General features: G+C 49.5%; 1 protein-coding gene across 4 annotated transcripts; it reads right to left on the minus strand.

Annotated features, from left to right (window-relative positions):
- Positions 1 to 1,418: 1,418 nt before the first annotated feature.
- Positions 1,419 to 11,904, minus strand: coil (coilin p80). 4 transcript variants are annotated; one of them, XM_073026512.1, is made up of 7 exons: positions 11,619 to 11,902; positions 9,710 to 10,718; positions 7,432 to 7,518; positions 6,434 to 6,481; positions 5,875 to 5,944; positions 4,891 to 4,982; positions 1,419 to 1,637 (listed from the first exon to the last, which is right to left on the minus strand). In XM_073026512.1, exons 1-7 carry the CDS (start codon positions 11,852 to 11,854, stop codon positions 1,551 to 1,553), a joined length of 1,629 nt encoding a protein of 542 aa, XP_072882613.1. In that variant the 5' UTR covers positions 11,855 to 11,902; the 3' UTR covers positions 1,419 to 1,550. The 4 variants fall into 4 exon arrangements, with proteins under 4 accessions (XP_072882613.1, XP_072882615.1, XP_072882614.1 ...); XM_073026514.1 differs by lacking the exon at positions 5,875 to 5,944 and having other exon boundaries at positions 11,619 to 11,904; XM_073026513.1 differs by lacking the exon at positions 7,432 to 7,518 and having other exon boundaries at positions 11,619 to 11,903.
- Positions 11,905 to 12,633: the final 729 nt, after the last annotated feature.

Below are 12,633 nucleotides of genomic sequence, written 5' to 3' on the forward strand. Positions count from 1 at the left end.
ATCTAACCATTCCACCCCCCCCCCCCAACATAGTCCTCTATTTTTTTTTATCATCCATGTGCCTATTTAAGTGTTTGTTATATGTTCCTAATGTGTTTAGCTCTACCACTAACCCTGGTAGCATGGTCCACGCACCCACTACTCCATGTACAACAACTTATCCGAGGGGAAGCACACCCATGCTACTTGGGAGGGTTTACACTAAATTGGCAGTGGGAAGAGGGAGCTGGTCAGCAAGTTGAAGGATTGAGAAGGTGGATATCATGATCAGTAAGTTTGAGAGATGAGTGGTGCAGTGTTAATGAACGTGGTTGGATTGATGGACTGAGTGTTTCAATGTAGAGTACAACACATAAGGCAGATTAACTTGGAGCCTTGATCAGTACATGGAACTGTGATACTGTGGCCAGTACAGAGACATGGTTACAAGGACAGTTCAATGTTATAGATGCATTAGAGAGGGTATAAAAGAGAAGGGAGTTGCCCCACTGATCACAGAGAATGTCATACCAGCATTGAGACAATATCCTGGAAGGCTTGTACACTTTGTGAAGAGCTCAGGAATAAGAAAGGTGCAGTCACTTTGATGGAGTTTTATTCCTTGCCTCCCAGTAGCCAGAGGAAGATACCGATGTAAGTAGATGATGTAACACTTTATTTTGCATCATTATTGCTCTACCTCATTGCACTGTACATGACAATCAAACCAATTCCAATATACCACTAGGAAATCTGTAGATGCTGGAAATTCAAGCAACTCACACAAAATGCTGGTGGAACACAGCAGGGCAGGCAGCATCTATAGGGAGAAGCACTGTCGACGTTTCCGGCCAAGACCCTTCGTCAGGACTGGCGAAGGGTCTCGGCCCAAAACGTCAACAGTGCTTCTCCCTATAGATGCTGCCTGGCCTGCTGTGTTCCACCAGCATTTTTTGTGTGTTCCTCTTCTGCCACGATGAGGCCACTCTCAGGCTGAAAGTGCAACACCTCATATTCCATCTGGGTACCCTCCAACCTGATGGCATGAACATAGGTTTCTCTAACTTCTGGTAATTGCCCCCCTTCACCCTTGCCTCTACTTTCATTTCCCACTGAGGTTCCCCTCTCACCCTTCACCTGTCCATCACCTCCCTCCTCCCATGGTCCATTCTCTTCTCCTATTAGATTCTTTCTTCTTTAGCCTCATCACCTCCTCCCCCCCCCCCCCCCCCCCCTCAGCTGGTCTCACCTATTACCTATTAGTTTGCACTCCTCTCCCCTACCCCCTCCATCATCTTATTCTGGCTTTCTCCCACTTCCTTTCCAGTCCTGAGGAAGTGTCCTCTCCATAGCTGCTGCCTGACCTGCTGAGATCTCCCAGCATTTTGTGTCTTTCTCCAATACACATTCTTGTGTGTAGGAAGATATAAAGGCAGAAATTTAATAAACAAAAACATTTATTCCATGATTCACAAAGGTACCAAAGCCATCACAGTCCAATTGCATGGTTCACCTACAACACACAGCTCTATACAGCAAAGTGTGGAGGAGGGAGTGCAGGAAGGAGGGGGTTAACAGGCCATCTCCAACGCCTCGGTCTCAGCAGCAGAAGGCACTATCAGACGAGGCTCCACCAGTGAACTCCAGCTTTGTGTCAACTGTAAGAACACAGGAAAAACAAGGCAAAACGTTGGTAGCTAATGGCAGACATAACTGAACCAAAAGGCCAATCAACCCATCTCCACTGCAGCTGTCGCCAAATGCTTTATCAAAGCTCCCACTTTGCACAAGGAGGACTGCAGGCCCAAGCTTGTCCAACTGTTCTCCCTGCAGAAATCTTCCCAGCCAACCACCCTCCTTCCCTCCCACCTGCCCCTCTCTGGTTACCAAACGAGCATTTCTCAGGACATCAGGATGGCTGCCAAGTTTTCCCATGGTCACATGGACACTGCCCTGACTGGCTTTTCTCTCCAGCCTCTTTGCCACCTTCCCTGAGCTCCTCTCCCAGAAACTTACCCCATACCATCCATCCCCAGTGTCCAGTCCCCTCCCTGATTAGCATCTGCAACTACCATAGCCACTGTCCTCATCAACATTGCCAGGTCAATCCAACACCACCAATAACAGTTTCTGACCCAGTGACCCACCGAAGCTCCACTTCCTGCCCCTCCCCAGTCGCAGTGACCCTAAACCCAGTTCCATCCTTACCCGCCAATCAGGAAGTAGGATCATCATTGAGAGTTTGTCTGTTTTGTTGATTAAATATCCTGGGATCTTCCCTAGAGTGAGTCTATGGGTCTCCCCCTCTCACTCCATGGGTCTGTGGTCAGATCATAGCTCTTCAGACATTTTTTGATGCATCTTGTCCATGCTCCCAATTCCTATCCAAAAACTAATCCCACTTGCCCATACAAGTCCTGTCTCCATCTATTCCCTTCCTATTGAAGTGTGGTTTAGACCCTGTCACTGGATTTGCTCCAACTATCTCTTCTGACACCTCATTCCAAATATTCATCATGACCTTTTGAGCGGAAACACTTACTCCTTAAATCTCCCTTCTCATCTCAAACCAGTGCCCTCGAGAGGGATAAGAAATTGAGGATGAGGCAGTTGATATATAAGCAGAGCAGTGTGTAGTGAGACTGACAGGAAGGACAGGCAAATGATTGGCAAAATTGCAGTCAGCGGGATGAGCTGAAGTGTAATAAGGACAAAATTGAAAATGGTGACAAATACAGGACTAAAGGTATTTGATAAAGTGCCACGCGTGAGGTTGCTTAACAAGATAAGAGCCCGTGGTATTACAGGAAAGATACTACTATGGATAGATAGAACATTATCTGATAGGCAACAGGCAAAGCGTGGGAATAAAGGGTCTTTTCTGATTGGCTGCTGGTGACTAGTTGTGTTCCACAGGGTTCGGTGTTGGGACCACTTCCTTATATGTCAGTGTTTGGATGAGGGAATTAATAGCTTTGTGGTCAAGTTTGCAGATGTTATGAAGACAGGTAGTGTTCAGGAAGCAGGAAAGCTGAAGGACTTGGACAAGTTAGGAGAATGGGCAGTGGCAGATGGAATACAGTGCCAGGAAGTGTACTGCCATGCACTTTGGTAGAAGAAATAAAAGTATAGACTATTTTCTAAACAGGGAGAAAATTTCAAAATCCAAGGTGCAAAGTGACTGGGGAGTTTTTGTGCAGGATTCACTAAAGGTTAATTTGCAAGATGAGTCGGTGGTGAGGAAGGCACTGTTAGCATTCATTTCAAGAGAACTTGAATATAAAAACAAGGATGTAATGTTAAGGCTGTATAAAGCACTGGTGATGCCTCACTTGGAGTACTGAGAGTAGTCTAGGGCCCCTTATCTAAAAAAGGATGTGCTGACATTGGAGAGAGTTCAAAGGAAGTTCACAGAAGTTACTCTGGGAATTAAAGGATTATCATATGAGGAGCAGTCGATGATGCTGGACCTGTGCTCACTGGAATTTAGAAGAATGAGAGGCGATCTCATTGAAACATATTGAATATTGAAAGGCCCAGATAGAGTGGATGTGAAGAGGATGCTTCCTATAGTGGAGGAGTCTAGGACCAGAGGGCACAACCTCAAAACAGAGGGACATCCATTTAGGACAGAGATGAAGAGAAATTTATTTCGCCATAGGCTAAATCTGTGGGACTCATTGCCACAGGCAGCTGTGGAGGCCAGGTTATTCTGTGTATTTAAGGCAGATGTTAATAAATGTTTGATTAGTCAGGGCATGAAGGGTTAAGGCAGGAGACTGGGGTGGAGACAGAAATGGATCAGCCATAATGAAATGGTGAAGATTTGATAGGTCGAATGGCCCAATTCTGAATGGTGAATTCCTATATCTTATAGTCTTATGGAATTCTACACTCACCTGTCTAGAGAAAAAGACACTATCTACCCTAACTCTGTCTCTCATCACTTCTCTAATGTAACCAGCACTCCAACCTCTGACACTCAACGTATCCAGTCCCTCTTTGCGACTACACACTCCATTCCAGCTAACACAATATAGACTCTTCAGCCCACAATGTTGTGCCATTTAATGTACTCAAACAACAATCTAACCCTGACATAGACCTCCATTTTTTTAAAAAATCAACCAGGAGTGTCCTTAATATATCTGCCTCCTCCCACCACCCCTGGCTGTACTTAAATGCCCCTAATGTATCTGCCTCTTCTATCTCCCCCGGGCAGTGCATCCCACACATGTGCCGCTCTCAATGTAAAAAAACTACCTGACATGCCCCTTATACGCTCCTCCAATCATTTTAAAGTTATACCTTCTGATAGTAGCCGTTTCCGCCCGGAGAAAAAGGTATTAATTATAATTATCCACTCTATGGTTCTCTCACTTCCACAAAAAAAAGTCAATCAGGCCTGTGAGGTATAACCTGCCCTTCTCAAAGCCCTGCTGGCTATCCAGAGCGTTTCCAAAAGCTCTTTAACCCTGAGTCCCCTCTAATAGTTTGTCATCACTGGCAGAAGACTCACTGCTTTATAATTCCCAGGATCATCATCATTACCTTTCTGAACAATGCAGTATTTGCCCTAAGCAATATTCTGGTATTACTCCCGAGGGAAGTGAGGATGCAGAGATTCTGGTGAATCTCTCCTGCGCTCTGACCATTGCCCCACACCCCTAGTGCCGTGTGGTGACCAGAACCGGACATGGCTCTCTGAGTGTATATCGTGCAGCTAGAACATGATTCTGCAGCCCCCGTACTCAGATTCCTGCAGCCGATCCCGAGCTGGGAAAGGAGCTGCTGGATTGGGCGACCCTTTCCCTACCATTCCCCCTCACCATCTCCACCAGGGGCTAAGACCAGAAGTGGCCCGGGTTGGAGCGTCGGGCAGGGTGAGGTGAGCAGTTAGCCAACAGGTACCTGGGTCTCCCTTGTCACTGCATACTCCACCACCGCCTCTCCGTTCTCAGACTGATAAACGAGGTCGAACTTTCCAGGCTCTTTGGAACTTTCTGGAAGAGAGAAGAACTGTGATCTAAAGTGTCAGAAGAGCAGTCATTTTATTTAACAATGAACAGGGTAAGAGCTGGTTACACGGGATTGAGGCTCCGAAATGTGAAATGTGTAAGATTACGGAGACCAGTGATTCTAATGAAAGAGGCAATTCAGTCAGGAGTAGGAAGAAAGATCATCGGGCAACAGAGCTGAGCCAGCCCATCATCAGGCCCCGCTCCTGTCAGGAGCAGGAGGAGAGAGAGCATCAGGCAACTGAGCTGAGCCAGTCCAAAACCAGGGTCCTGCTCCCCACTCCACCAAACCCCCCGAACCCTTTTCCACTGTCAGCTCCAGGAGTGGTCACCAGGGCCCTAATCCCTGCTCCAGTCTGAAGAGAGAGCCACTGAGCAGTGCTGAGCTGTTCTGTCACCAGGACCCTGCTCCCCACTCCATATCCCTCTGAACTCCTCTCCGCTGTAGGTCCCAGAGCTGAGCTGGTCCATCATTGGATCCCCGCTCCCCACTTCACTGTCAGCTTCTGGAGTTGAGTTCAGTCCACTATCAGGCCCCACTCCCCACTACACCTTCTCTCCAAACCTTTCTCCACTGTCCACTCCTGGAACTGAGCCAGTCCATTATCAGCCCCCATTCCCCACTCCACAATCCCTCCAAACTCTGCTCCGCCATCAGACCCTGCTGCACTATCAACCCCATTTCATCTGACCACCCCCCCAGATCCCTCTACATGTCACTCCATGCCATCCTGACCACCAAATCAGATGCTAGAGCCTTCAACACAGAGTGCAGTGAGCCAAGGGATCACATCCCATCCAAAGGAACGTATGTCTCCTAGGTCTAACTGCGGGCACAGCAAGTGTAGTAGTCAGCGCAGCTGTGCGGAGCATTCACCTGAGGATTCCGATTCCACACTGAGCTCCACCTGCTGGGTTTCAGCATCGTAGCTCACGATTCTTCCTTCCTTCAGGAGAAAGTTACCAAACAGTCACACAGTGAGCTTATGCTTCCCGTTGTTCCCTCCATCTTCACCGTGACTGGTCTTTTAATCCCACCATTCCCTCTAACTGCACACCCAAAGTCCGTTAATCCTACCATCCCCTCTATATCTGCACACCAACCATCCATTAATCCCACCGTTCCCCTTGATCCACACCCTGATTCCCCATTAATCCTGCTGTTCCCTGAATCCACGTTACAACAACCCCCTCTAGCAAAATGTTGCCTACTCCTCACCTCCGCCTGCATCCCACTGCCTGGCTGCAACTGGGTCTTGCCCCTCCACCCCCCCAACACCCACCCAGACCCTCCCTCTTCACTGGTGCAGAATTCATCAGCCCTCCTCCCACCCATTACCAAGCCCATAATCAGCTCCTGCTGGCATGTGCTCTGCACACCAAGGCAGTGCTACAGAGTCCGTACATGAGTGCGATAAGAAAGGATATCTCAGTACCTTGTAATCAGACAGTTCCGGTGTGTAATTCTCCGACAACTCCAGCACCTTAATGGGAAATCCAGAGTCACAAGCGCCAGAGGTTCAAGAACGAACAGACTGCCCTCTTGTAGACATTTCCCCTTTGCCCTCTCACACCATCCTGAAACCCACACAACCCCTCAGACACCCACAGAATGGAAATGTCCCCACTCCTCACTCTCTGGGGTCCTTCACACAGTGCTCTCAATGCTCCACATAACTTGAAAACCTTCTTTCACTAAAACAGTTTAGTTCATGAACATATTGAGGCATGTTGGCCTTCAGAAATCAAAGTATTGAGTACAGGAGATGGGATGCTATGTTGAAGTTGTATAAGATGTTGATGAGGCCTAATTCAGAGTATTATTTACAGTTCTGATCACTCACCAACAGGAAAGATATCAATAACCTTTAGAGAGTACAGAGAAATTTCACAAGGATGTTGCTGGGGCTTGAGAACCTGAGTTATAGAGAAAGGTTGAATAGGTTAGGAATTATTCCCTGGAGTGTCAGAGAATGAGGGATGATTTGACAGAGGTATACAAAATTATGAGTTGTGTAGTTAGGATGCTTTTCCACTAAGGTTGAGTGAGACTGGCACTAAAGGTCATATGTTAAGAGTGAAAGGTGAAATATTTAAGGGGAACCATCATTCAAACGGTGGTGAGCATGTGAAAAAAGCTGCCAATGGAAGTGGTGGATGTAGGTTTGATTGCAATGTTTAAGAGAAGTTTGGATAGGTACATGGATGGGAGGGATATGGAGGGTTATGGTCCGGGTGCAGTCGATGGGAGTAGGTAGAATAACAGGTAGTCACAGAGCAGATGGGCTGAAGGGCTGTAGTGCTCTATGACTATATGATATGTCCACTCTCTGCATTTCTCCCTAGGGCAGAATCACCTGTGAGGATCCCAGCTCTATCTTCACAGAGACAATCTAGGTCAACACTGGTGATACTCAGCTAGTGCAGAGCTTACCTTGAAGGCAATCCGTTCCCCAACCTGCGGTGGAGCGGCCAGGAGCGGCAGCTTGCTGTAATCCCTCTGAGGAACCTTAGGGACACTCTGCTCAGGGTAGAGCACAGACAATGTTATTAAGGCTGCCGGGAGTAACAGATGGGAACTGCCTATCCTGGATCAGTGCCGGACTGCCTCTAGTCAGTGCTGGACCACCCCAGTCAGTGCCCACTGGACAGTGCTGGCCTGGTCAGTACACAAGATACAGGAGCAGAATTAGGCCATTTATTCCAACAAGTCTGCTCTGCCATTTCATCACGGCTGATCCAATTTCCCTCTCAGCCCCAGTCTCCTGCTTTCTCACTGTATCCCTTTGTGCCCTGACCAATCAAGAATCTATCAATCTTTACCTTAAATATACCCAATGCCTTGGCCACCACAACAACCTGTGGCCATGAATTTCACAGATTCACCACTACCTGGCTGAAGAAATTCCTTCACATCTCCGTACCACCACCTTGTCAATGCCAGAACACCAGCCTCTCCCTTATCAGTACCAGGCTGCACCCACCCCCAGCCAATGCCCGATTGCCCTGGATCAATGCTGCCCCTGTCTGTACCAGACCATGGCTCCCACCTTCCTGGTCATGGCCAGGCTTCCCTGAGGCTAGGGCCCTTCCCACAGGCCCTGGGCCTGCTGACTCATGCAGAGCCCCACTCTGTAACGCCCACACACAGACTCTGCCAAACTGCCAGGACTTTTCCCAATAGAAACAGGACTGGTGCAGGGAGCTATTGCATCTCTATCACACAGGCAGTATCCCAATCACCTGACAAACCTGCAGGGCTCACAAATCAGAGGCAGTGGAACTGAAGCACAATCCGATCCTAAGACCCTGATTCCAGAATTACAAACAGCTTGATTTTCACTGCCTCAGATGACATTGTTTGTTTTGTGGTAGCAGTACAATGCAAGGCATAAAATCACAAATATATACATAAATAAAAAGGAATAATGCAGTCACATTCATGGATTGCACAGAAAACTCTGGTCAGACCGCAGTGGAAAATTCTGTTCAGTTCTGGTCAGCTCATTATAGAAATGATGTGGAAGCTTTAGAGAGGGTGCAGAGATTTACCAGGATACTGTCTGGATTAGAGAGCGTGTCTTATAAGGACAGGTTGAACGAACCTGTTTCCTGAGGAACTCTATTTCCTGAGGAGACTGAGGTCCTTTAACATCCGCCGGACAATGCTGAGGATGTTCTACGAGTCCGTGGTGGCCAGTGCTATCATGTTTGCTGTTGTGTGCTGGGGCAGCAGGCTGAGGGTAGCAGACACCAACAGAATCAACAAACTCATTCGTAAGGCCAGTGATGTTGTGGGGGTGGAACTGGACTCTCTGACGGTGGTGTCTGAAAAGAGGATGCTGTCCAAGTTGCATGCCATCTTGGACAATGACTCCCACCCACTCTGTAATGTACTGGTTAGGCACAGGAGTACATTCAGCCAGAGACTCATTCCACCGAGATGTAACACTGAGCGTCATAGGAAGTCATTCCTACCTGTGGCCATCAAACTTTACAACTCCTCCCTCAGAATGTCAGACACCCTGTGCCAATAGGCTGGTCCTGGACTTATTTCCACTTGGCATGATTAACTTATTATTATTTAATTATTTATGGTTTATATTGCTATATTTCTACACTATTCTTGGTTGGTGTGGCTGTAACAAAACCCAATTTCCCTTGGGATCAATAAAGTATGTCTGTCTGTCTGAACTAGAGCTTTTCTCTTTTGAGCAAAGGAGGATGAAAGACAACTTGGTAGAGGTGTATAAGATGATAAGAGGCACAGATTAAGTGGACAGCAAGAAACTTTCCCAGGGAAAAAATGGCTAATACAAGGAGCCATAATTTTAAGGTGATTGGAAGAAAGTATAAGGCAATGTCAGAAGTAAGTTTTTCTTTTAAATCCCAGAGAGTGGTGGGTGTGTGGAACATGCTGCTGGGGGTGTTGGTAGAGACAGATACATTAGGGACATTTAAAAGGCTCTTAGATGGGCACATGGATGAGAGAATAATGGAGGGCAACATAGGAAGGAAGGGTTAGATTGATCCTGGAGTACACAAGGGCCTGTACTGTGCTGTGTTCTATGACGGGAGAGGGGAAGAATATCGGGCTTGACACAGACCAACACAACAGTAACCCAGAGACAAGCTCCCAGGGGGTTTAGCAAGAATGGACAGAACAAACTGTTCAGCCACCCCTACCCAGACCCCAGCTCTGTACCGCTCACCTCTGAGGTCCAGTGCTGTGCAGGTGAGGGGTCCAACCATTCTCCTGGCTTTGTATCACGGCCACGTGGACAGCGGTTATGTGGGCCTCCAGTCCCTCGGCCCCTGCCCCGGGTGGGACCCCGCTGCTGCCAGCCCCTAGCACCGACCCACGGTGGAGTCACACCTCCTCGTCCACGGCCCCTCCCGCACCCCAGTCCAAAGCCTATTCTCCCTGGATGACAGGGTGGGGCAGGTGGAGAGGCGGTCTGACATCCTGATGCAGTCTCCACTCCCCCGGACTTCTCTGGCTGGGAATCCCTGCAGCCTGCAGACGAGCTGGAGGCAGGAAGGGCTGTGATCGAGGCAGGGCTAGGAATAGCCTCCCGGCTCCCCATGGGGGTGTCTGAATCACTGCTGGGTGTGTCGGTGCTGCTGCTTGTCTCTGCTGCTGCCGGCATGCTTCTTGTCTGCTCCGAACTCCTGCAGTCCTGTCCCTTCCCAGTGAGGCCGGGCACCGATAAAACACCATTAGTCGCCAGAGCATGGTGATCCAGTTCACCAGCTGAGAACCTGTCTGAGGTTGAGGCAGTGCACGTTGTGGCTGGGGGGTGTCGTTGTAATGTAGGGCTCTCACTGCGAGGTACAACCCTCTCCCAGTCTCTGCTCCCCAAGGCTGGGACAGTGCATGTTGTGGCCAGAGAGTGTCGTTGTAACGTAGGGCTCTCACTGCAAGCTTCAATCCTCTCCCACTTTCTGCTATGCTTATATTTTCTCTTCTTGCCATGTTTTTTCTGAGCACCATCCTCTGCTGCCTTCTTTCTCTTCCCCAAACGTTCTGTGGTTACGCCGCAGACAGATTCCTCAGTCGAGTTGGGGGTTTGCCCCTCACTCAGCTCCGCGAGCTTCCTCCGCTTTCTACTCTTCCTCTCTGCCGATCGGTGTCTGTTCCCTTTCCTGTTCATCAGCAGCAGCCCACCTGCATCCTCACTGGCCACAGGCCCGTCCGCCGGCAACTCCTCTTGTCTCACCCTGTCAGAGAATGCACACCACACGGTCACACACACCCACACCCAGCCACGACCATACTGTGTGACCAGTCACACTGACCAGAGCGATGATCTGTCCACGACACCCCACAGCTGCCTGTGCCTCTCGGTGGCTGACTCCATCCCCCACCCCCCAGTGCATAGGTCACATGTACATTCTTAATGCAATTTCAGTAGGTCAATTGGTCAGGAGACTGCCCACCCCTCCTCCTCCCACCCCACCCAGCCCTGGTACAGATTTGCAGGGCACAGGGAGAGGGAGCAGAAAAGGAAGGTCACGGGTTGGGAAGACAGTGGATAACAGGAGGTGCTTGGGGCAGTGGGTTGAGGGGATCTGCTGGGGGGTATTGAGGGATTTCAGTAGAATGGATATCAGGGAGGGTCACTGGGGAATGGTGGGGGTATTAGGGTAACAGTGGCATCAGCACCAGATGATATACTGGCAGAGATCCCCTGCATGGGAGGGTATTGCAGGCAGAGTACCGGGCAGATGATGAGGATACAAGAGTGTGTAGCAGGGTATATCAGAGGTGTTACCCCGGGGTAGAGGGTGGGTTATCGAGTTACTGGGGACGTTGGTAGTGGAAGAGTGTATGTAGGGTATATCGGAGGTGTTAGCTCAGGGTACCGGATGTATTATCGGGGTAAGGGAAGCATGGTACTGCAGAATGTACGCAGACTACATTAGGAGTGTTTCCCCAGGTTACGAGTGTCAGGGAGATGGGTACCATGGGGATTTAGGCGCCGGCCCTCCAGCCTCACCAGATCGAATCGTTGTCCCGGGATATCGGGTGCCAGAATGGATATCTAGGTATTGGGGCGTTGTTACCCAGGGTATTCGGGATCGAGGGTTACCACGGGCGGTATGCCGCTCCAGCCTCACCGGATCGAGTCGTTGTCCCGCACCAACAGGACGCTCTCGTTGGGCGGCAGCAGACCACCGTCCAGGAAGAGGTGCAGCCGGGTGCGGCGACTGAAGCCAAAGCGGCCACGGATGATGCTCTCCAGGTCGGCCACCACTCGGCATTGCTCGTCGGGCAGTAGTAGCCAGCAAAACCGGGCGGAAGGCAGCAGCGGCGGCGGGTAGTCGAAAGCGAGGCGCAGGCGGAGCGCCGCCATGGTAGGCCGCTGGTTGCCGGGATAAGTCCGCCGGAAAACCCGCCCCTTCCGGCGTTGAGGGCGGGTCCACTGCAAACTCCACCCCTTCTGCAACGGGGGTGGTGGAGCCTCTGCAGTCCCGAAGTGGGAGGGGCTACTGGCAAGAAAGATGACCCACTGCGACCCCGCCCCTTTTGCAGATGGGCGGAGCTGCCTCAGACCGCGCCCATTCTTACCTGGCCAAGATAACAGCTGCAATCTCCCACACTATCCTGTGATCTCCCTTTTCCTATTTCTAACCTGCCCAAATGGCCTGACTGAGCGATCCCTCACAAATGCAGAGTCATCGGGAAGTATAGCACGACAGCAGGCCTGCAAAAGGTATGGATTCGGCCCAGTATATCACTGATAAAGCCCTCCCAACCATTGAGCGCATCTACATGAAATCCTGTTGTAGAAAAGCAGCATCCATCATTAAAGATCCTCACCACCCAAGCCATGCTCTTTTCTTGCTGCTGCTATCAAGTAGAAGATATAGGTGCCACCACCAGGTTCAAGAACAGTTACTACAGACAGACAGGCATACTTTATTGATCCCAAGGGAAATTGGGTTTCGTTACAGTTGCATCAACCAAGAATAGTGTAGAAATATAGCAATATAAAACCATAAATAATTAAATAATAATAAGTTAATCATGCCAAGTGGAAATAAGTCCAGGACCAGCCTATTGGCACAGGGTGTCTGACACTCTGAGGGAGAAATTTTAAAGTTTGATGACCACAGGCAGGAATGACTTCCT

This window comes from Hemitrygon akajei, chromosome 22, assembly GCF_048418815.1.
Source record: "Hemitrygon akajei chromosome 22, sHemAka1.3, whole genome shotgun sequence".
NCBI lineage: Eukaryota > Metazoa > Chordata > Chondrichthyes > Myliobatiformes > Dasyatidae > Hemitrygon > Hemitrygon akajei.